Raw genomic sequence first — 22,577 nt, forward strand, 5'->3', positions numbered from 1 at the left:
TCAAAAGTAACAGTCGGTATCTGGTGTATCTCCTCATGGACTGCACCAGATTTGCCAGTTCTTGCTGTGAGATGTTACCCCACTCTTCCACCAAGGCACCTGGAAGTTCCCAGACATTTCTGGGGGGAATGGCCCTAGCCCTCACCCTCCGATCCAACAGGTCCCAGATGTGCTCAATGGGATTGAGATACGGGCTCTTCGCTGGCAATTGCAGAACACTGACATTCCTGTCTTGCAGGAAATTACGCACAGAACGAGCAGTATGGCTGGTGGCATTGTCATGCTGGAGGGTCATGTCAGGATGAGACTGCAGGAAGGGTACCACATGAGGGAGGAGGATGTCTTCCCTGTAATGCACAGCGTTGAGATTGCCTGCAATGACAACAAGCTCAGTCCGATGATGCTGTGACACACCGACCATGACGGACCCTCCACCTCCAAATCGATCCTGCTCCAGAGTACAGACTTCGGTGTAACGCTCATTCCTTCGGCAATAAACCCGAATCCGACCATCACCCCTGGTGAGTCTAAACCGCGACTCGTCAGTGAAGAGCACTTTTTGCCAGTCCTGTCTGGTCCAGCGACGGTGGGTTTGTGCCCATAGGCGACGTTGTTGCCGGTGATGTCTGGTGAGGACCTGCCTTACAACAGGCCTACAAGCCTTCAGTTCAACCTATCTGAGCCTATTGCAGACAGTCTGAGCACTGATGGAGGGATTGTGCGTTCCTGGTGTAACTCGGGCAGATGTTGTTGCCATCCTGCACCTGTCCCACAGGTGTGATGTTCAGATGTACCGATCCTGTGCAGGTATTACACATGGTCTGGCATTGCGAGGACGATCAGCTGTCCGTCCTGTCTCCCTGTAGTGCTGTCTTAGCCGTCTCACAGTATGGACATGGCATTTTATTGCCTTAGCCAAATCTGCAGTCCTCATGCCTCCTTGCAGCATGCCTAAGGCACATTCATGCAGATGAGCAGGGACCCTGGGCATCTTTCTTTTGGTGTTTTTCAGAGTCAGTAGAAAAGCCTCTTTAGTGTCGTAAGATTTCATAACTTTGACCTTAATTGCCTACCGTCTGTAAGCTGTTAGTGTCTTAACGACCGTTCCACAGGTACATGTTCATTCATTGTTTATGGTTCATTGAACATGAACCATAAACAAGTTTGGCTGACTGCAGCCCCAGGCAATACATGGCCATCTGTACTTGTAACCTCTGGGCTCCTTTGGGTGCACTACATACAGTCCATCCTGCACTTTAATGTCACGTTTTTTTGGCTGCGAGAGCTTCCTTGGGGGGGGGGGGTCACTGGACAGTTTAGCATTGCTGTTCTGTCTAAAATGCCGTCAGGGCTTGCTGCCAGCCATGGATCTTCAATGCACACCACTTGCTCTTTGCGTTCATTGGCATATCCCATCACCTGTTGCATGTGATGAAAAGCAAGTGACTAATTTTTTCTCCAATGCTTTGCTGCGATGTTCCCTTGGAACTACATTTTATTCAGTGACTGTGACTGACTAAATTTGTAACTTCATACACAATAGTTTAGGCATGAACAGGAGTTTATTAAGATGATTCATTCTAGCTTTATTATCAGTTCAGATTGGAGTGGTTTTTTTACGGTGATACGGCCTTTGCAGAAGTCAGGGCATTCATACGTCTTGCACTTTGGGGAGCAGCGTAGAGCTGTTGTGAGGAAAGTTGTCAAATAAGTGACTTTGTGTTCATACAGGATCTCCCGCCCCCACCTACCATCAACCAATCACGTCAATGCTAAGCTATATGGAGCCCTCTGCATTGTTACAACATTTGGGAGGCGCACAGCAATGCGGTACGGAGCTGTGCAACATTTGGCCTCTGCGTGCCTTTGGAGGCTCCGCTATTGCCTCACCTCCTCCAAACGGAGTCTGCGATCCAAACAGATCAAGCATAAATTGGCTCTTACCCTGCAATGAATGCGCAGTGTCCACTTTGGGTCTCTCTGTTTTTGTGGACAATGACCCAGGCAGAGTATTATTTAGACAGAATTTCTACGCTATAGGTTAGCACACTTTGACCTTTTCAGCCCGAAAGTACTTGTCGGCATCTAGGCTCCGATATGTACTTAAGGATTCTCGGGTGTAATAACATTGCCTTTCAACAAGATACTCAAAAGATAATTAGCTGACTGACATCGGGGAGGTCAGTCAGTGATAGGGAGAATTTTTCCTTTCTCACAGCGGGGTCCATAAGGTCCGGTAACCCTGGCACATCAAGTCATTTCTGCAGATAGCGCTGTTTCTCCTCCTCAGATAGTCCCAGAAAATACCTGCTTGACATTTTTCAGCTTGGTGTTTGATGGAAGTGTAGTAATTTTTAGCTCTAATTTTTGTTGACAAGTTGTGAGGTTCCGGTTCCCAAAATTCTAAATGACGTGTGTTATTGTTTTGACCGTTAAAACCATGTATAGAAGAAATGTTCTGAAGATCAACAACGTTTTTATCCGTTCGACATGGGTGGATTTTTCTTTTATCCGTTTTTTTTCTTATTGGGACAAATGAAAATTATGAAACATTTTTGGAAGGTACGCCCATATCTATAAAGCTCTACTCCACATTTTAATTTGAAATGCCTACTGCTTGCTAAGTCTATTTTTGCAACTTTTAAAATGTTTTCCTTTGCAGGACAGGGACTGTCCTGACTGTCAAGAATGCCTGAATTGCTTTGCCTTGCTTTTCTGGTTGGCTGGATGCAAGTTTCACCTACCAATTATTTCAGATCTACAGGAGTGCAAGTTTTACCATCACATGGACTGTGGCAATACGCCGGCACATGAGAATTATTATGGCAAACATTAGTAAATTATTTTATTCTATCCATGCTGGCTTTTGCAGGCTTCCTGAGACATGAAACAGATAGGTGGTAGGGCAAGAAAGCGAAGGTAACCTGCCTAAATGACTACTGCCCCGTAGCACTCATGTCGGTAGCCATGAAGTGCTTTGAAAGGCTGGTCATGACTCACATCAACACCATCATACCTGGAAACCCTAGACCCACTGCAATTCGCATACCGCCCCAACAGATCCACAGATGAAGCAATCTCAATCACACTCCACACTGTCCTTTCCCACCTATGTGAGAATGCTGTTCATTGACTACAGTTCAGTGTTCAACACCATAGTGCCTGCAAAGCTCATCACTAAGCTAAGGACCCATCACTAAGCTAAACACCTCCCTCTGCAACTGGATCTTGGACTTCCTGACAGGGCTCCCTCAGGTGGTAAGGGTAGGCAACAACACATCTGCCATGTGGATCCTCAACACTGGGGCCCCTCAGGGGTGCTTGCTTTGTCCCCACCTGTACTCCCTGTTCACCCACGACTGTGTGGCCGAGCACATCTCCAACAGCATTAAGTTTGCTGACGACACAACAGTGGTAGGCCTGATCACCGATAACGACGAGACAGCCTATAGGGAGCAGGTCAGAGACCTGGCAGTGTTGTGCCAGGACAACATCCTCTCCCTCAATGTGAGCAAGAGAAAGGAGCTGATCGTGGACTACAGAAAAAGGAGGGCCGAACAGGCCCCCATTCACATTGACGGGGCTGTAGTGGAGCGGGTTGAGAGTTTCAAGTTCCTTGGTGTCCACATCACCAACAAACTATCCTGGTCCAAACATACCAACACAGTCGTGAGGAGGGCAAAACAACACCTTTTCCCCTCAGGATACTGAAAAGATTTGGAATGGTTTCCCAGATCCTGAAAAAGTTCTACAGCTGCACCAACGAGAGCATCATGACCGGTTGCATCACTGCCTGCTATGGCAACTGCTCGGCATCTGACCGTAAGGTGCTACAGAGGGTAGTGCGTACGGCCCAGTACATCACTGGGGCCAAGCTTCCTGCCATCCAGGACCTATATACTAGGCGGTGTCAGAGGAAGGCCCAAAAAATTGTCACCCAATTCATAGACGATTCTCTCTGCTACCGCACGGCAAGCGGTACCGGAGCGTCAAGTCTAGGTCCAAAAGGCTCCTTAACAGCTTCTACCCCCAATCCGTAAGACTGCTGAACAGTTGATCAAATGGCCACCCCGACTATTTACATTGACACCCTCCGCCCCCTTTGTTTTTACACTGCTGCTACTCACTGTTTATTATCTATGCATAGTCACTTATCCCACCTACATGTACAAATTACCTCGACTAACCTGTACCCCCGCACATTGACTCGGTACCGGTACCCCCTGTATATTGCCTCGTTATTGTTACTTTTAATTTAATTTTTTACTTTCGTTTATGTAGTAAATATATTTATATAAATATATTTTCTTTGCAAACTTTCTAAATTTCAGCCAAAAATCACTGGACAAGTTAATGCAAACATAGCTAGTGATTGAAATGACCGTCAGAAAGTTGTAGCTTGTGCTTCGTTGGCATACTGCTATTGCTCTGCCCTGATATTATACACTTGAAACATCGAACTGCTTCTTTACAAAAAAAGCTTACCAACTGGATGATATGTCACATGATTTTTCAAAATCACTGTGTCAAATGTATTTCCATGTAACTTTGTTTGAGTGACTGTGTGGTGCATTTGCACAGTCTTGACTGGAGATGTTTTGCTCAATCAGGATGAGGACGAGGTAGACCAGGGAACGATGGTGAGGGCGGGCACGAGCGACATGGGCACCATCCGGGAGGCCGGTTCGCTAGGGGGCACGGCGAGGACCATGATCGAGCAGAGCGACATGGGCACCATGGAGTCTCAGCTGGGCACCATGGTGATCAACTCAGACGATGATGAGGACGAGGAGGCCGGCACCATGAGACGTAAGAGACAGACGCCACAATGTCATAGTAGATTTATAATTCCCTGTTGGAGTTACATTGCAATGCACTGTGAATGTCATTTCTAGCCGTTACGTGATCACTGGAGACTTTTGGTGTCGAGTTGTCAAAGCATTACACAAAACGATGTCACACGATTCTATCACGGTGTGATGCATTCATCACCCCCAGCATCAAATTGGCTCATTCAAACCCTTTCATCTCACCTGCAACTTGTTGTAAATGACAGTGTTCCCAGTCAAGTTACCTGGTTAAATAAGTTTAAGTAAATGTGAAACTAAATTTACATAAATTAACAAATACAATTCAACAAAGTTAGTCTCTATAATTAAAAGTGCTGTACGCAAGTCCAGATGTAATCCGTCCAATTTTTTGTTGTTGCTAGAATGCTTCCATTTAAAACCACTGTCCTGCATACAGTGAGATTGTGGTTACTTCATTATGCTTGGAGACACACATTGAACCAGTGGACCATGTGACCCTAGAGTGGCTTTCCATGGTATATAGGACTGCCAGCTTTAGCTGATTTCTCTTCAAGGCCCACTAGATGGCATGGATATTTCACTGGGCTGAAGGGCAGAGTGTTTCCCTTGCCGCATAGTGCTGATGGCTCCTCAGACCAATACCAGAGGTGGGACGTTCCAGAGAATTAAGAGGTAGGGCTGGGTGATCTATCGAGTTCATTCAAATAAAAAAAAGACTGCGCGGAATTCAAAATGCCCGTATCGCAGTATCTCTTTCTTTTCTTCTTATGAGCATTTATGTCTACTTGTTCTAATGTTGCCTTTTTGTCTCGTCTCCCTCGCTCCTTCTGACTGCTGTGTGCAGCACTTTCCCACTCACACACCGAGCCTTCCACGTCACTCACGACGACAAAGATTAGAGATCGCTTCTTCCTCTCTGACAGTAAGCAGTACCAACTCGCTGTTTGTATTTTAAGTTTGGTCCAACAGAATCAGTCATGTGGACACCAAAACACAGTGAGACAATATTTTACTGTAACAGGTGAATTTAATCTTTCTAACGAAAGTGCCTAAAATTGACCTCAGAGCAGTCCCTACTGAAACGGGAGTATCAATGAATGTTAATCCTGAACAAATCCTCAGTTTCGGTACATGGCATTGCCGTACCATGTACCGCTAGCAGCATTTTAGACAGCTAACACATAACAAGCTGTGGCTAGTCTGTTTTTTTAAATACATTTACAAATACAAATTTATAAGGAAGTGGCAACTCGTTTTCATTCTAAGAAATAAGGCTACATGCTCTTAAAACAGGTGGAGACAGACAGGAGGTTGTGTTCATAACAGTTTAACTGTTCTACCTCGCTCGCTAGCTAGCCTTTTTTTCTATAATGCATTCACCTGCTACAAGAAGTAATTATTAGTGGGTGTGCAGTTGTGCATGGTTCTTGTTATATTTGTAACAAAGGGGTCATTTTCTTAGACTTAAGTCAGATCAGTGATTATTCCAAAATGGCAGGCTAAAATATTTTCATCAAATAAAATTTTTTGTGGTTATGGTTGTGGAAGGCTTAAATTAGCCTACGTATAATTTTGTAAGCACTGAATTAATACAATTATTGTGGACTGTTCATTAAATCAAATCAAGTTTTATTTGTCACATACACATGGTTAGCAGGTGTTAATGCGAGTGTAACGAAATGCTTGTGACCTGTTAACAACTGTTATTTAGAGAGGAAAAAATTTAACAAAATTCGAGATATGACTTTTAGGCCATATTACCCAGCCCTTGTTTACGAGAAGGTTTGTCATCTGACATTTTGCCATTAGTTGTCATCTGGAGAATGCCAAGCGGGTGGAATTGGGGGTGAATGAATGGGAATGTAGAGTTCCCAAAGAAAACATCTCATGGGTTATAATATGATATGTGAAATATGTTTTTGTCCAAAATCAATGTCTGGTGATTGGACAATGGTGAGTTCTGAGTGATTTGTTATTTTTCAATCCTACTCCTGATGTCAATCAAAGACACATAATGTATGTGACTCTTTGGCTGTGTTTAACAGACGACTATCTTTAATTAACCTTCCTGTCAGTTTTCCCCTTGGGTATAAAGACTGGTTGAAGTGTGTGGGGACTTAAATAATGAATGTTTGTCTTTCTCTCTACTGTGCCATTCCATTCTACCGCACACAGTAGTTATGCACAGACATGTAGCATGATCATTTTAAGTAAATTATATTATGTTTCAGATTAATGGTGTAAGATATCAGTTTCCACTAGATGGGAGTGTAAAATATCAGGTTTTATTCGGAGACCAGATGAACACTAAAACGTTCAACAGTTTTTATTTGTACTGGCATGATATAAATACAGAAACCCATAGAAAAAAGCTAGTTTCTTGACCAACAGGATGGTGTAAGACCCTGACCTGGCGTTTTCCTTTTCTTCTTTAAAAAAAGAGGTCAGAGTTGTATAATAACTAAAGTATTTTATTTTTTATTGAAAGAGCAGTGGGAAGGTGGAGAGGGAGGTAGTCACAAGTAGAGGGGCACAGACAGGAAAGTGGCCGTGACGGGGCTCCCGTCACCAGGTTTTTTTTTCTATGGGGCTCAGGCAGAAAAAGGTTTTGGGGAGGAAGGGACTTTTTTCTTTTGGGTGTTGCCTGTTTGTTTGTCTATGTCTTCTAAATGTTTATGTATTATGGTGGTACTCAGTAACTTTCTATAGTTTCTCGTTTTAATGTCACATGCATAAGTACAGTGACATGCCTTTCTTGCAAACTCAAAACCCAACAATGCAATAATCAATAACAATGTAATACTAGAAAAAAAATCCACAAGGAATATGAAGAACACAATAAGTAAGCATACTGTATATAGGGTCAGTTCCAATACCATATTTACAATGTGCAGTGATACTGGAGTGACGGAGATAGATATGTATAAGGGTAAATAAAAGGTCAATAATGAGAGGCCGTGTAGCTATTTTGTAAGCTATTAAGCAGTTGTATTGCTTGGTGATAGGAGATTTGTTAAAGAGCCTGTCTGTGCCAGACTTGATGCACTGGTACTGCTTGCTGTGCGGAATCAGAGGGAATAGTCTATGGCTTAGGTGGTTGGCGTCTTTAACAATTTTCAGGGCGTTCCAACCACACCGCCTGATATAGATGTCCTGGATGGCAGGGAGGTCGGCCCCAGGGATTTACTGGGCTGTCCGCACCACCCTCGGTTGCGCCATGAGATCGATGGCGGTGCTATTGCCATACCAGGCAGTGATGCAGCCAGTCAAGATGATCTCATTGGTACAGATGTAGAACTTTTTGAGGATTTGAGGGCCTATGCCAAACTTTTTCAACCTCCTGAGGGGGGAAGAGGTGTTGTCGCACCGCCTTCACGACTGTGTGCGTGTGTTTGGATCACTAAGTCTAGTGATTTGTACACTGAGGAACTTGAAGCTGTTGAACTGCTCGCCCCCCCCCCCCCCCCGTTTCATGTAGTCCACGATCAGCTCCTTGGTCTTAATGACGTTGAGGGAGAGGTTGTTTGTCTGGCACCACACTGCCAGGTCACTGACCACCTCCCTGTAGGCTGACTCATCGTCACCGGTGATCAGGCCTACCACCATCGTGTCGACAGCATACTTGATGATGGTGTTGGAGTTGTGCGTGGCCACGCATTCGTGGGTGAACAGGAAGTACAGGAGGGAACTAAGCACACACCCCTGTGGGTGCCCCTGTGTTGAGGGTCAGAGTGGTGGAGGTGATGTTGTCGGCTCATCAGGATCCAATTCCAGAGGGAGCTGTTCAGACCCAGAGTCCTAAGCTTAGTGACGAGCTTGGAGGGGACAATGGTGTTGAACGCTGAGCTGTAGTCAATGAACAGCGTTCTCACATAGGTATTCTTCTTGTCTAGGTGGGTGAGAGAGCGCCATCTATGGATCTGTTGGGGTGGTATGCAAATTGTAGTGGGTCTGGGATGGGGGAGTTAATGTGTGCCATAACCAGCCTCTCAAAGCACTTCACGATTGCAGAAGTGAGTGCTACAGGGCGGTAGTCATTGTGGCATGAAGCCTTAGTGTTCTAGGACAGGAATGATGGTGGTCATCTTAAAACATGTGGCGATTACAGACTGGGACAAGGAGACGTTGAAAATTACCGTTCTGAGAGCGAGATCACCCAATCCTCTGGTCGGTGATGGTCCTCACACCCGTCACAATGTTCTCAAAGTGTGCATAAAATGGATTGAGTTCGTCTGGTAGTGTCATCGTTGGGCAGATCACGGTTGGGTCTTTCTTTGTAATCCGTAATGTACTGTAGCCCCTACCCCATGCGGCGGGCGTCGGAACCTGTCTAATATGATTCCACCTTATTTCTATATTTTCCTTTTGCTCGTTTGATGACTCTGCAGAGGTCATAGCGGGACTTCTTGTACTTATTCCTGTCCTCCGCCGTAGCCTCAGAATTGTCAGCGGTAGCTGTGTGTGTGGTAGCCCTGTCCTTTAGTTTCTCAATGGAGCGAGTCACGGGTGCTTCCTGTTTTGAGGTTCTGCTTGTAAACAGGAAGCAGGAGCACAGAGTACTATACATGCATTCATGGCCTATGCCTACATGCCCTGTAGAGCCCGACCGTTATATCGTTTCACCGATATTGGCCTTTTCAACAGCTATGTCGGTATCGGCCGATAACTCCACAGATAACGATATTCAATTTATAGGATGAAAAAACAATCTCATGTTTATCTGAACACTTGCGGCCACAGAAAATATTCATACCGCTTGATTTATTCCACATTTTGTTGTTAGTCTGAATTTCTTTTTTTTCTTTTTATAATTTTTATCCATCGACACACAATACATGTTTTTATAAATTTTTGCAAATGTATTTAAATGAAATACAGATCTCATTTACATAAGTTTTCACACCCATGAATCAATACATGTTAGAATCACATTTTGGCAGCGATTACAGCTGTGAGTCTTTGGGTAAGTCTCTAAGGTCCCGTGTGGCTCAGTTGGTAGAGCATGGCGCTTGCAACGCCAGGGTTGTGGGTTCAATTCCCACGGGGGGACCAGGATGAATATGTATGAACTTTCCAATTTGTAAGTCGCTCTGGATAAGAGCGTCTGCTAAATGTAATGTAAATGTAATAGCTTTGCACACCTGGATTGTACAAAATATGCACATTATTGTTAAAAAATATATATTTAATTTCTGTCATGTTGATCATTGCTACACAACAATTTTTCAAGATTTTCAAGACGATTTAAGTCAGAACAGTAACTTGACCACTCAAGAACATTCAATGCCATCTTGGTAAGAAACCCTAGTGTATATTTGGCCTTGTGTTTTTATCCTAAAAAAAAAACTACCATGATGCAGCCACCACCATGCTTGACATTTTGAAGAGTTGGATTTGCCCTAAACGTATTGCATTGTATTCAGGACATAAAGTAAAACATTTTGTCACATTTTTTGCTTTAGTGCCTTATTGCAAACAGGATACATATTTTGGAATAGTTCTATTCAGGCTTCATTCTTTTCACTCTGTCATTTAGGTTAGTGTTGTGGTGTAACAATGTTGTTGATCCATCCTCAGTTTTCTCCTATCACAGTCATTAAACTCTTAACTGTTTTGAAGTCACCATTTGCCTCATGATGAAATCCCCGAGCTGTTTCCTTCCTCTCCAACAACTGAGTTAGGAAGGACGCCTCTGTCTTTGTAGGGACTGGGTGTATTGATGCATCATCCAAAGTGTAATAAATAACTTCACCATGCTCAAAGGGATATTCAATGTTTGCTTTTTTTTTTAACCTACCAATCGGTGCTCTTTGTGAGGCATTGGAAAACCTCCCTGGTCTTTATGGTTGAATCTGTGTTTGAAATTCGCTGCTTGACTGGGGGACCATACCAATAATTGTATGTGTGAGGTACAGAGATGAGGTAGTCATTTAAAAATCATGTTAAACACTATTATTGCACACAATGCAACTTATTATGTGACTTGTTAAGCAAATGCTTACTCCTTAATTTATTTAGCCATGCCATAACAAAGGGGTTGAATACTTATTGACTGAAGACATTTCACTTTTTAATTTTTATTCATTTGTAACATTTTCTGATGTCAAAGTATATGAAATCAACATTTGAAGCAAAGTTATTGGACAATTACTGTTTTGGATGGCAAGAGAATTCAGTGAGGAAAAATTACACTTTGTCCCTGCTGTTAAACTGTATATTGGCAGATACAGTTCCAGCCAAAATTTTGGACACACCTACTAATTTAAGGGGTTTTCTTTATTTTTACCATTTTCTACAGAGTAGAATAATAGTGAAGCCATCAAAACTATGAAATAATACATATGGAATCATGTAGTAACCAAAAAAACGTGTTAAATAATTAAAAAATATATTTTATATTTGAGATTCTTCAAAGTAGCCACCCTTTGCTTTGATGACAGCTTTGCATAGTCTTGGCATTCTCTCAACTAGCTTCATGAGGTAGTCCCATGGAATGCATTTCAATTAACAGGTGTGCCTTGTTAAAAGTCAATTTGTGGAATTTCTTTCCTTCTTAATGCGCTTGAGCCAATCAGTTGTGTTGTGACAAGGTAGGGGTGGTATACAGAAGATAAGCCTATTTGGCAAAAGACCAAGTCCATATTATGGCAAGAACAGCTCAAATTGTCAAAGAGAAATGACAGTCCATAATTACTTTAACACATGAATGTCAGTCAATCTGGAAAATTTCAAGAACCTTGAAAGTTTCTTCAAGTGTAGTCTCAAAAACCATCAAGTGCTATGATGAAACTGGCTCTCATGAGGACCACCACAGGGAAGGATGACCCAGTTACCTCTGCTGCAGAGGATTATTTCATTAGAGTTAACTGCACCTCAGATTGCAGCTCAAATAAATGCTTCACAGAGTTCAAGTAACTGTGACCTGTATGCTCTCGTTGGCTGGCCCTCGCTTCATACTCGTCGCCAAACCCACTGGCTCCAGGTCATCTACAAGTCTCTGCTAGGTAAACCCCCACCTTAGCTCACTGGTCAACATAGCAGCACCCACCCGTAGCACGCGCTCCAGCAGGTAAATCTCACTGGTCACCCCCAAAGCCAATTCTTCCTTTGGCCGCCTCGCCTTCCAGTTCTCTGCTGCCAATGACTGGAATGAACTGCAAAAATCTCTGAAGCTGGAGACTCTTACCTCCCTCACTAGCTTTAAGCACCAGCTGTCAGAGCAGCTCACAGATCACTGCACCCTGTACATAGCTCATCTGTAAATAGCCCATCCAATCTACCTCATCCCCATACTGTATTTATTTATTTATCTTGCTCCTTTGCACCCCAGTATCTCAACTTGCACATTCATCTTCTGCACACCCTACCATTCCAGTGTTTTAAATGCTATATTGTAATTACTTTGCCACCATGGCCTATTTATAGCCTTACCGCTCTTATCCTACCTCATTTGCGCATGGTGTTTATAGATTTTTCTACTGTATTATTGATTGTATGTTTGTTTATTCCATGTGTAACTCTGTGTTGTTGTATGTGTCGAATTGCTTTGCTTTATCTTGGCCAGGTCGCAGTTGCAAATAATAACTTGTTCTCAACTAGGCTACCTGGTTAAAAAAAGGTGGGGGAAAAAATAAACAGACACATCTCAACAACTGTTCAGAGGAGACTGCGTGAATCAGGCCTTCATGGTTGAGTTGCTGCAAAGAAACTACTACTAAAGGAAACCAATAAAAAGAAGAGGCTTGCTTGCTCGGTCCAAGAAGCACATTAGACCGTGGAAATCTGTCCTTTGGTCTGATGAGTCCAAATTTGAGATTTCTGGTTCCTTCCGCCGTGTCTTTGTGAGATGCAGAGTAGGTGAATGGATGATCTCCGCATATGTGGTTCCAACTGTGAAGCATGGAGGAAGAGGTGTGATGGTGTGTGGGTGCTATGCTGGTGACACTGTTAGTGATTTTATTTAGAATTCAAGGCACACTTAACCAGCATGGCTACCACAGCATTCTGCAGTGATACGCCATCCCATCTGGTTTGCGCTTAGTCCCACTATTATTTGTTTTTCAACAGGACAATGACCCAAAACACTCATCCAGTCTGTGTAAGGCTATTTGACCAAGGAGCGTGATGTAGTGCTGCATCAGATGACCTGGCCTCCACAATCACCAGACCTTAACACAATTGAGATGGTTTGGGATGAGTTGGACCGCAGTGTGCAGGAAAAGCAGTCAACAAGTGCTCAGCATATGTGTGAACTCCTTCAAGACTGTTGGAAAAGCATTACTCATGAAGCTGGTTAAGAGATTGCCAAGAGTGTGCAAAGCTGTCATCAAGTCAAAGGGTGGCTACTTTGAAGAATTTCAAATATAAAATAGATTTAGATTTTGTTCAACACTTTTTTTTTTAGTTACTACATGATTTCATAGTTGTGATGTCTTAACTATTATTCTACAATGTAGAAAATAGTAAAAAATAAAGAAAAATAGTAGGTGTGTACAAAATTTGGACTGGTACTGAATGTCGGTAAGTTTTGCCGCCCCCCCCCCCCGAAAAATTGGTAACGTACCCCAAAAAACAGATCGGGACCTAATGCCCTGTACAGATGGCCTTTAGAGTACCAGCCTGGTATCTCTGGTTTCAGCTAAGCGATCAATCCACTAATCCTGGGCCTGCTCACATTCTCCTTCTCTCCCCTAATGGAAAAGAATCCAGTTAGTATAGATTCCTCCTCAGAGCTGTTAAGGCGACATTAACAAATGAATGTGTAAGAATGACCTTTATCCACCAAAATGGAAGTCCCTCTCCAATCTGGATCTCTTAACCCCAGTTAAGTCTTTGGTCTTGGAGTCAGCTGCCCAGAATAAGTTAGGCCTATTGATTTTCCGTAATGGGGCTGTAGGAATGATAAGGCTATTCCTTTTATACCATCATGGTCCTGCGATGGACGCACAAGCTAGAAATTAAGCCGCTAACAAAATTCAAAATCACTCGTCAAATATGAGTAATTGTTTGAGTAACTACTTTCTCCCACTCATTAATTACATTTAAACATTTTGGTCAGTTGAAGCAATTCGAAAGTAATTTATTTATCTCAGAACTTAACTTTCCAATACTTAAAAAAAAAGTTCTTCAGTGACATACATTTTTATATATTGGCTATGATTACTGATGAATACATGAATCCAAAATGAGACTTCCAGTATGTTTCTTCTCAAGTAGTGATATGTGTGTGCATGTCGGATATCATTTCTGTGCATGGAGAACAATAAGCAAAGGTGGCTTAGATGCTGGAATCTGAACAGTCTGTCATTTTCACCACTCATCTGCTCTCCCTCTCTCCCCCACGATGCTCAGCAGAATGCTGTGTGGCCAGGAATCAAATCCCAGGGATAAGTTCTCCCTGTTTTATCTTAAGATGGTTTAAAGAATTTATATTATCCCCAGTGAAGATGTCCCACTGCTGGACTTTAGTGGTGCCTGGTATCAGCACTACCTGTCAAAAGTTTTAGAACACCTACTCATTCAAGTGTTTTTCTTTATTTTTTACTATTTCCTACATTGTAGAATTAATAGTGAAGACATCAAAACAATGAAATAACACATATGGAATTTGTAGTAACCAAAAAAGTGTTAAACAAATAAAAATATATATTTTATATTTGAGATTCTTCAAATAGCCACCCTTTGCCTTTATTTATTTATGTATTTTACCTTTATTTAACTAGGCAAGTCAGTGAAGAACAAATTCTTATTTTCAATGACGGCCTAGGAACAATGGGTTTAACTGCCTTGTTCAGGGGCAGAACGTCAGATTTTTACCTTGTCAGCTCGGGAATTCGATCTTGCAACCTTTCGATTACTAGTCCAACGCTCTAACCACTAGCCTACCTGCTGCCTTGATGACAGCTTTGCACACTCTTGGCATTCTCTCAACTATCTTCACCTGGAATGCTTTTCCGACAGTCTTGAAGGAGTTCCCACATATGCTGATCACTTGTTGGCTGCTTTTCTTTCACTCTGCAGTCCGACTCATCGCAAGCCATCTCAATTTGGTTGAGGTTGGGAGATTGTGGAGGACAGGTCATCTGATGCAGCACTACATCACTCTCCTTCTTGGTAAAATAGCCCTTACACAGCCTGGAGGTGTGTTGGGTCATTGTCCTGTTGAAAAACAAATGATCGCTGCAGAATGCTGTGGTAGCCATGCTGGTTAAGTGTGCCTTGAATTCTAAATGAATCACTGACAGTGTCACCAGCAAAGCACTCCCACACCATAACACCTCCTCCTCCATGCTTTACGGTGGGAAATACACATGCGGGGAACATCCGTTCACCCACACCGCATCTCACAAAGACATGCCGGTTAGAACCAAAAATCTCCAATTTGGACTCCAGACCAAAGGACAAATATCCACTGGTCTATTGTCCATTGCTTATGTTTCTTGGCCCAAGCAAGTCTCTTCTTATTGGTGTCCTTTTAGTAGTGGTTTCTTTGCTGCAATTTGACCATGAAGGCCTGATTTCACACAGTCTCCTCTGAACAGTTGATGTTGAGATGTGTCTGTTACTTAAACTCTGAAGCATTTATTTGGTCTGCAATTTCTGAGACTAGTAACTCTAATGAACTTATCCTCTGCAGCAGAGGTAACTCAGGGTCTTCCATTCCTGTGGCAGTCCTCATGAGAGCCAGTTTCAATATAGCTCTTGATGTTTTTTGCGACTGCATTTTCAAAGTTCTTGAAATGTTTCATTTTGACTGACTTTCATGTCTTCAGGTAATGATGGACTGTCATTTCTCTTTGCTTATTTGAGCTGTTCTTGCCATAATATGGACTTGGTCTTTTACCAAATAGGCCTATGTTCTGTATACCACCCCTACCTTGTCACAACACAACTGATTGGCTTAAATGCATTAATAAGGAAAGAAATTCCACAAATTTACTTTTAACAAGGCACACCTGTTAATTGAAATGCATTCCAGGTGACTACCTCATGAAGCTGGTTGAGAGAATGCCAAGAATATGCAAAGCTGTCATCAAGGCAAAGGGTGGCTATTTGAAGAATCTCAAATATAAAATATATTTAGATTTGTTTAGCACTTTTTTGGTTACTGCATGATTCCAAATATTTTATTTCATAGTTTTGTTGTCTTCACTATTATTTTACAATGTAGAAAATAGTTTTAAAAAATAAAGAAATATCCTTGAATGAGTAGGTGTTCTAAAACTTTTAACCGGTAGTGAACTTCTGAGTTAAGTCAACTCTGGGGTGGTCTCAACTTGGTTGGCCTAGAGTGCTTTGTGGAATCATCTGACTTTGATTTTGATTTTGGGTCAAAATTACGCATATTGTCTTGAAATGGTTCACAGTCCGGTGTGTCCTTCATGTTATTTCAGTAAAATTAAAATGTGTTTAAGTGTCAGTTGGGGAAGGCACATCTTTCATGTTCCTGTAAGGAAAGGGAGCACCAGAGTAAGCTGCATCAGGGTGGTATTCATGATTAGGGCATGAGCATTTTTTTATTGCTCTAGGCCAGGTAGCCTAGTTCCCCTCCATTTTTTTTAACCAAATGTTATTCTGTTTTGTGCCTACTGAACACGAGTATGTAAAGCTTTTACTGAGGTTTAAGAGGGATCCTGCATGGAGAGTATAGCAAAGATGTTGGGGTGGATGTAATGTAGCATACAGTACAACCCTGTCAAACGGGGGCACAGTTTGGTCAGAAAATATTCCATACTCTACCAATGGTAGTCTATTCAAACTGGATGTAGTGTGCTGGGTTATGTTCAGTAGGCAAGAAAAGGCAGAAAACGCAGCGAGAAGAAAACAGTCCCTTCCTGTTTTGGCCATCTTAAACCTGTCCAATAAGAAATGCTTTGTTTTAGCTTTTTGTTGCAAAACGTTTCGCTACGGTGGGGAGCTTGTCTCTTCTTCCTGTACAAATGGACCAAATCTGCTATTATAAGAGACCAGGGAGACGGTAAGGAAATGGCTGAATTAATGATACGCCAGTGGAAGCGGGGTACAGGCATCATATGGCCATATAGATGAAGACCATTTCTTAACACTAGGCATTTAATTAAAGGTATTTTTCTTCTGTAAGCTGGTTCGTGTGATTGCAGTCCTAGGGGTTTTGATGATCACTATAATGATTCCTATAGGAGTGAGTTACACCATCTTACTCAATACTTTCCTCTCTTCAAAATGTCTCTTTGATCACCAATATCTTCCCTTTCATCAATACAGGTCCATGGGGATTCAAACCATTTGAATGCAAATATGATGTTTGGTTGCATGAAAACAGCCCTTTATATCTATAGAATTCTCCCTTATAAAACTGTATGAACTATGAACGTGAACCGTCTTCTTGAACGTTGGAGTCACTGACACCCTTGTTGTTTCGGTGCATGTCTAGGGAGAGATGAGACCATGCAGCCCGCCAAGCCGTCCTTCCTGGAGTACTTTGAGCAGAAAGAGAAGGAGGCCAACTGTCACGACGACAGTAGAGAAGACCCAGGACACAACGCTGACAACCGCAAACTGCCTGCGGAGGGGGACCTAGAGGTGGTAAGTTAAGTGACATGATGCCAATGCCTCTAGTAAGCCATTCTTCTACTTCCTATAGAACTGTCATTGTTTTAACCTACTCAGTACCTCAAAATTAACTACAACGTGATGGAGTCATGCAAGTTATGGCGTGCTTAACGGTCAATTAAGTATTATTGACATTTCTTCCAATTAACTAAATCCCCTGATGAGCTAGAATTAGATTTCACCTCAATGAATTAGAATAAACCCTATTTGCTGGTTTCTCAGACACAGATTAAGCCTATTCCTGGACTGAAAAACATGCTCAACTGAGAATTTCCTTAAATGCTTTTTATTCTAGTACTAGGCTTAATCATTCTTGGAAACTGCCCAATGAGTTCACTTATTGAATCCCATAGCTTAAACCCAACATATAAGGTACCATTTTTAGCATCAACAGTTGGATTAAGCCTACACCAAGGATGTAGTGCAGGGTAAGTCTTATTTTTTACAACTCCTACACATTCTGTTTAGTTTAAGTGCGCTGGCCACACAGATGAGGGGTATGGAACATCTCAGCAGTGAAAAGATGAGACCTGTTGTGGCATCCTTGAGCCAGCAGTTTTGCTCTCTTGCCGTGTCATGCTGGACGTATTTGTTGTTCTCGTTTTGTTATGTTAAAACAGACTGACAGGCGACCGTCTAGTGACTCCAGAAGTCACTTACACTGGCAGCACGAGCAGCGGCAATATCTTCAATTGGACAATACAAACATCACGTTTGTTTCAAAACCCAACAGAATTGGGTCAGTAGCTGCAAATTAGACTTGGAGATGAGGATGCGATATGCAGCATTTTGGTTTGATGAGTCCAGCTTGGTCGTTCTTTGAAGTGTCATGATGACTGGGGTCTTTACTATAGGCTAGATGAAGCTAGCCTCATTTGCGCTGGATCTTAATATAGACCTGTCATACAAACTATTTTTGCCTGTATTGCCTTGATTTTGTTTGCGTGGCTTCAATACGTTAATATCTGACGGTTAACACAGCTGTAAGACATCACATTGGACTTTGGTGTTTTCCACATTGCATGAGGGAGACAGAATATCTAGACTACTTTTAAGGGACCATGTGGTTCAAGAGAGGGCTTTTGCAATAAAAATTCAGGCAAGGTAACATGTGTAAGCCTATATCAACCTTCTCTTCCCGAGACCACCGGCCTTTTAAAATGTTTGTTGCAGCCCTGATATACTTCATTCAACTAGTCCACCAAAGAAATCAAGCCATTAACTAGTTGAATCTGATGTGGAAGATCAGGGCTACAACAAATATCTGACGGCTGGTGGTCCTCGAGGAGATGGTTGGGAAACACTGGCCATGATGTCGCTACAGACTTAGTCTGTGGGCAGTCTGCTTCATGAAATTATGGTTGTTAACTCACTAGGAAGCAGAACAGGTGCAGAGAGTGGCCATGCTGTTAGCTTAAGTTGCACTAATGGATGAATGTGTGCTAGAACAGCTGGGGGATAACATTTAGCTGCATTATGCATGAGAGCGAGATTACGAATGACAACGTTTTTGTCTCCAAACCCCCCTACTCTGAACACACCAAGTAAAGGAAGGTATGGGCCGTGGCTAATAATCCATGACAATGATTTTCACACTCCACCCCATTCTCAACTGTACACTATTTTGGGGGTGGCCTATTTTGCTTGGCCTTGGAATATCTATGCTGGGTAGTTGCTGAGGCTGGGCGATATGGACAAAAATCCCTATTACGATAAATTGAATTTTTATGCGATAACGATAAATCTGCATTTAAATGACAATTAATACTTTTTGGGGGAGGTGCTAGAGCTGGGCCATAAGGACAAAAAGTAATACCGTGGGGCCTCCCGAGTGGCGCAAGGGTTAAGGCACTGCATCTCAGTGCTTGAGGTGTCACTACAGACCCCGGTTTGATACCAGGCTGTGTAGCAGCTGGCCGTGACCAGGAGACCCATGAGGCGGCGCACAATTGGCCTAGCATCGTCCGGGTTAGGGGAGGGTTTGGCTGGCCGGGATGTCCTTGTCCCATTGCGCTCTAGCGACTCCTGTGGTGTACCGGGTTCATGCACGCTGAAACGGTCGCCAGTTGTACGGTGTTTCCTCAGACACATTGGTGCGGCTGGCTTCCGGGTTAAACGAGCAGTGTGTAAAGAAACAGTGCGGCTTGGCAGGGTTATGTTTCGGAGGACGCATGGCTCTCGACCTTCGACTCTCCCGAGTCCGTACGGGAGTTGCAGCGATAGGACAAGACTCTAACTACCAATTGGATATCACAAAATTGGGGAGAAAAGGGCAAAAAAATATATAAGAATATTGTGACAAATGTAGCTATTTTGCTCGATAACAGTAAATACAACACCAATTCTTTTTTACATTTTTTTTTATAAATGGACAGTTACTTTATATTAGCAGCAGGGCTCTAGATAATATTTTTCAAGTAACAATAAGACAACTTAGATGGTAGCTTATGGTTAAAAAAGTAAGCTATTTCCTCTAATATATCCAGGGAATGTATTATTGATATTTTGATGTGCAACCTGTCAAAATATGATCCAGAATTGTCAGATTTATTGTTGGCTCTTCAGATAATTGGCTGTCTTTGTGCATATTGGCCTAAAGGCTATATTATTCACCACCTGAGGAAGTGGGAACTCAAAATTCGAAATATTATATTATTGCTATAAAGCCATTAGGGATGTGCATCTTTCCCTATCAAGACGATTCAATACGTATTTAGGTTCGATCGGGGGGCCAGCAGCAGCCTGCAGCAGCAGCAGCAATGTAGCCTATGTTGTTTGTCCCCCCATTTTGGTTCTGAAGTCACCATACCCTAGAGCTGGTCAATACGGCCTGAAAAATGTATTTATTTTCAAACTTATGGACGATTCACAAAATATATCTTCATACATAAAAATAAAAAACGTTGTATAGTTAAAGGTAAAATACACTGCATTTCAAACGGTCAGCAATAATCTAAAGAATTCAGGGTTTGTGAAATTATACCTAGGCTAAATATAAGGCTTCCACAACCATAAAACCCATTAATAATTGTAATATTTTATTCAAAATAGTTTAACCTGCTTTTTTGCAATAATCACATCTGGCTTTCAAGTCTGTCTATAAAAATGCCCTTTTTGTTACAAATTTAACCAGAACTATGCTTGATGCACATTCACTAATAATGACTAACTTCTTGTAGCAGGCATTATAGAAAATGAACACAGGTCTTATAAGCAATCTCAAGCACAAGGCACATGCTAGTGAGTAGCCAGCTAATCTTTATATTTAAAGTTTAGCCAACTTGGATCTATTTGCAAGCTAACAAGGCAGAACAGTTGAATTGTTATGAACACACCCTGTTTGAACAGCATGCTAGCCCGTCCACTTTGTTCAGCTGTTGAAATCAAGTGGCCTATCTTATTTCTCAGAATGAGAATGAGTTGCCAATTCCTTATATACTTGTGTTTTATGCTTATTGCCCATTTATAAAGACACAGACTAGACAGCTAATAACAGTCTTTGGCTAAAATGCTGCAACATTTGAGTAGTTGAGACATAAAAAGGGTATTGTTACAAAGGTTCTCCTCTTATACAGTAAAATAATGTCTCTGTGTTTGTCCATGTGACCAATTCTGTTGGACCAAACCTCAAATGCAAATAGCGAGTTCAAACTGTTTGTCAGAGGAAGAAGTTAACGCTCATCTTTGTTGTTGTGAGTGCCAGGTGATTGGTGTGTGTGTAAACAGAGAGGAAGAGGCAAAGCGAGAAGTGTCAATCTCACCAAAATCTGTCCAGAATATGCCCAATGTGTGTTCTAAATTTTACATTAACATTTTTGTCATTTAGCAGACTCTCTTATCCAGTGCGACTTACAGTTAGTGCATTCATCTTAAGATAGCTAGGTGGGACAACCATATATCACAGGCATAGTAAGTAGTAAACAAGATTCTCTGGTCTGATGAAACCAAGATTGAGATCTTTGGCCTGAATGCCAAGCATCACATCTGGAGGAAACCTGTCACCATCCCTACGGTGAAGCATGGTGGTGACAGCGTCATGCTGTGGGATGTTTTTCAGCGGCAAGGACTGGGAGACTAGTCAGGATCGAGGGGAAAATGAACGGAGCAAAGTACAGAGAGATCCTTGATGAAAACCGTCTCCAGAGCACTCGAGACCTCAGACAAGACTACGCAGGAGTAGCTTCGGGACAAGTTTCTGAATGTCCTTGAGTGGCCCAGCCAGATCGCAGACTTAAACCTGATCGAACATATCTGGAGAGACCTGAAAAACACTGCAGATATTCTGCAATTACTGCATCCAAAATACCAGTTGACTGCCGTTACTGCACTTTTTTTGTAAGGGTGCACAGTGGGGTGAGTGAGTGTGAGTGGCTCGCTCACACTGATGCCGACAGTGAAACAGGGACAGGCAGATACTTTCATAGCAGGAATCAACATAAGCCATAGACTGTTCTAAAACCATTACTTGGTCAACAGAAATAATCTACTTTGTGTTATGAAAATCACAGAAAATAACCAACGTGTTACCGATGTCGGCAAAATGATTTGGATAGAGGAAGGCAATGTCGGTGTCAGTAATTTTCGGTTTATCATCCCAGCTCTAGTAGTTGCTAGTAAGAGCAAATTCTACCATGTAGGTATTGGAGAAAGAGTGCAACTAATTCAGGATTATCTAATGCAGACAGCTAACCTGTAGATTTGAAGTCAGAATACGCTGCTTCCAAAGTGGCTGATTCGGACTCTACTCATGCCGCATACTTAAGTCAGATACAAGTTCAGTGATGAAGAGACTCCTTTTTCACTATATTCAGTTGAAGTCGGAAGTTTACACACACCTAGGTTGAAGTCATTAAAACTTGTTTTTTAACCACTCCACAAATTTCTTGTCCTAACCGACTTGCCAAAACTATAGTTTGTTAACATCTACTTTGTGCATGACACCAGTAAATTTTCCAACTATTGTTTAGAGACAGATTATTTAACTTATAATTCACTGTATCACAATTCCAGTGGGTGAGAATTGTACATGCACTAAGGTGACTGTGCCTTTAAAAGGCTTGGGAAATTCCAGAAAATTATGTCATGGCTTTAGAAGCTTCTGATAGGCTAATTGACATAATTTGAGTCAATTGAAGGTGTACCTGTGGATGTATGTCAAGGCCTACTTTCAAACTC

The 22,577-nt window shown here is 42.2% G+C and overlaps 1 protein-coding gene across 2 annotated transcripts in view; it reads left to right on the forward strand.

The window, feature by feature from the left end:
• The window catches only part of LOC139535329 (serine/threonine-protein kinase 4-like), a 66,923-nt gene that overhangs the window by 40,316 nt on the left and 4,030 nt on the right, over positions 1-22,577 (forward strand). For both annotated transcript variants that reach the window (XM_071334634.1, XM_071334635.1), the window contains exons 9-10: positions 4,611-4,809; positions 17,224-17,375. In XM_071334634.1, the coding sequence (XP_071190735.1) occupies positions 4,611-4,809; positions 17,224-17,375 (351 nt within the window). The remainder of the gene's footprint in view (positions 1-4,610; positions 4,810-17,223; positions 17,376-22,577) is intronic.

The sequence above is a fragment of the Salvelinus alpinus genome, chromosome 12, assembly GCF_045679555.1.
Source record: "Salvelinus alpinus chromosome 12, SLU_Salpinus.1, whole genome shotgun sequence".
In the NCBI taxonomy this organism is placed as follows: Eukaryota; Metazoa; Chordata; class Actinopteri; order Salmoniformes; family Salmonidae; genus Salvelinus; species Salvelinus alpinus.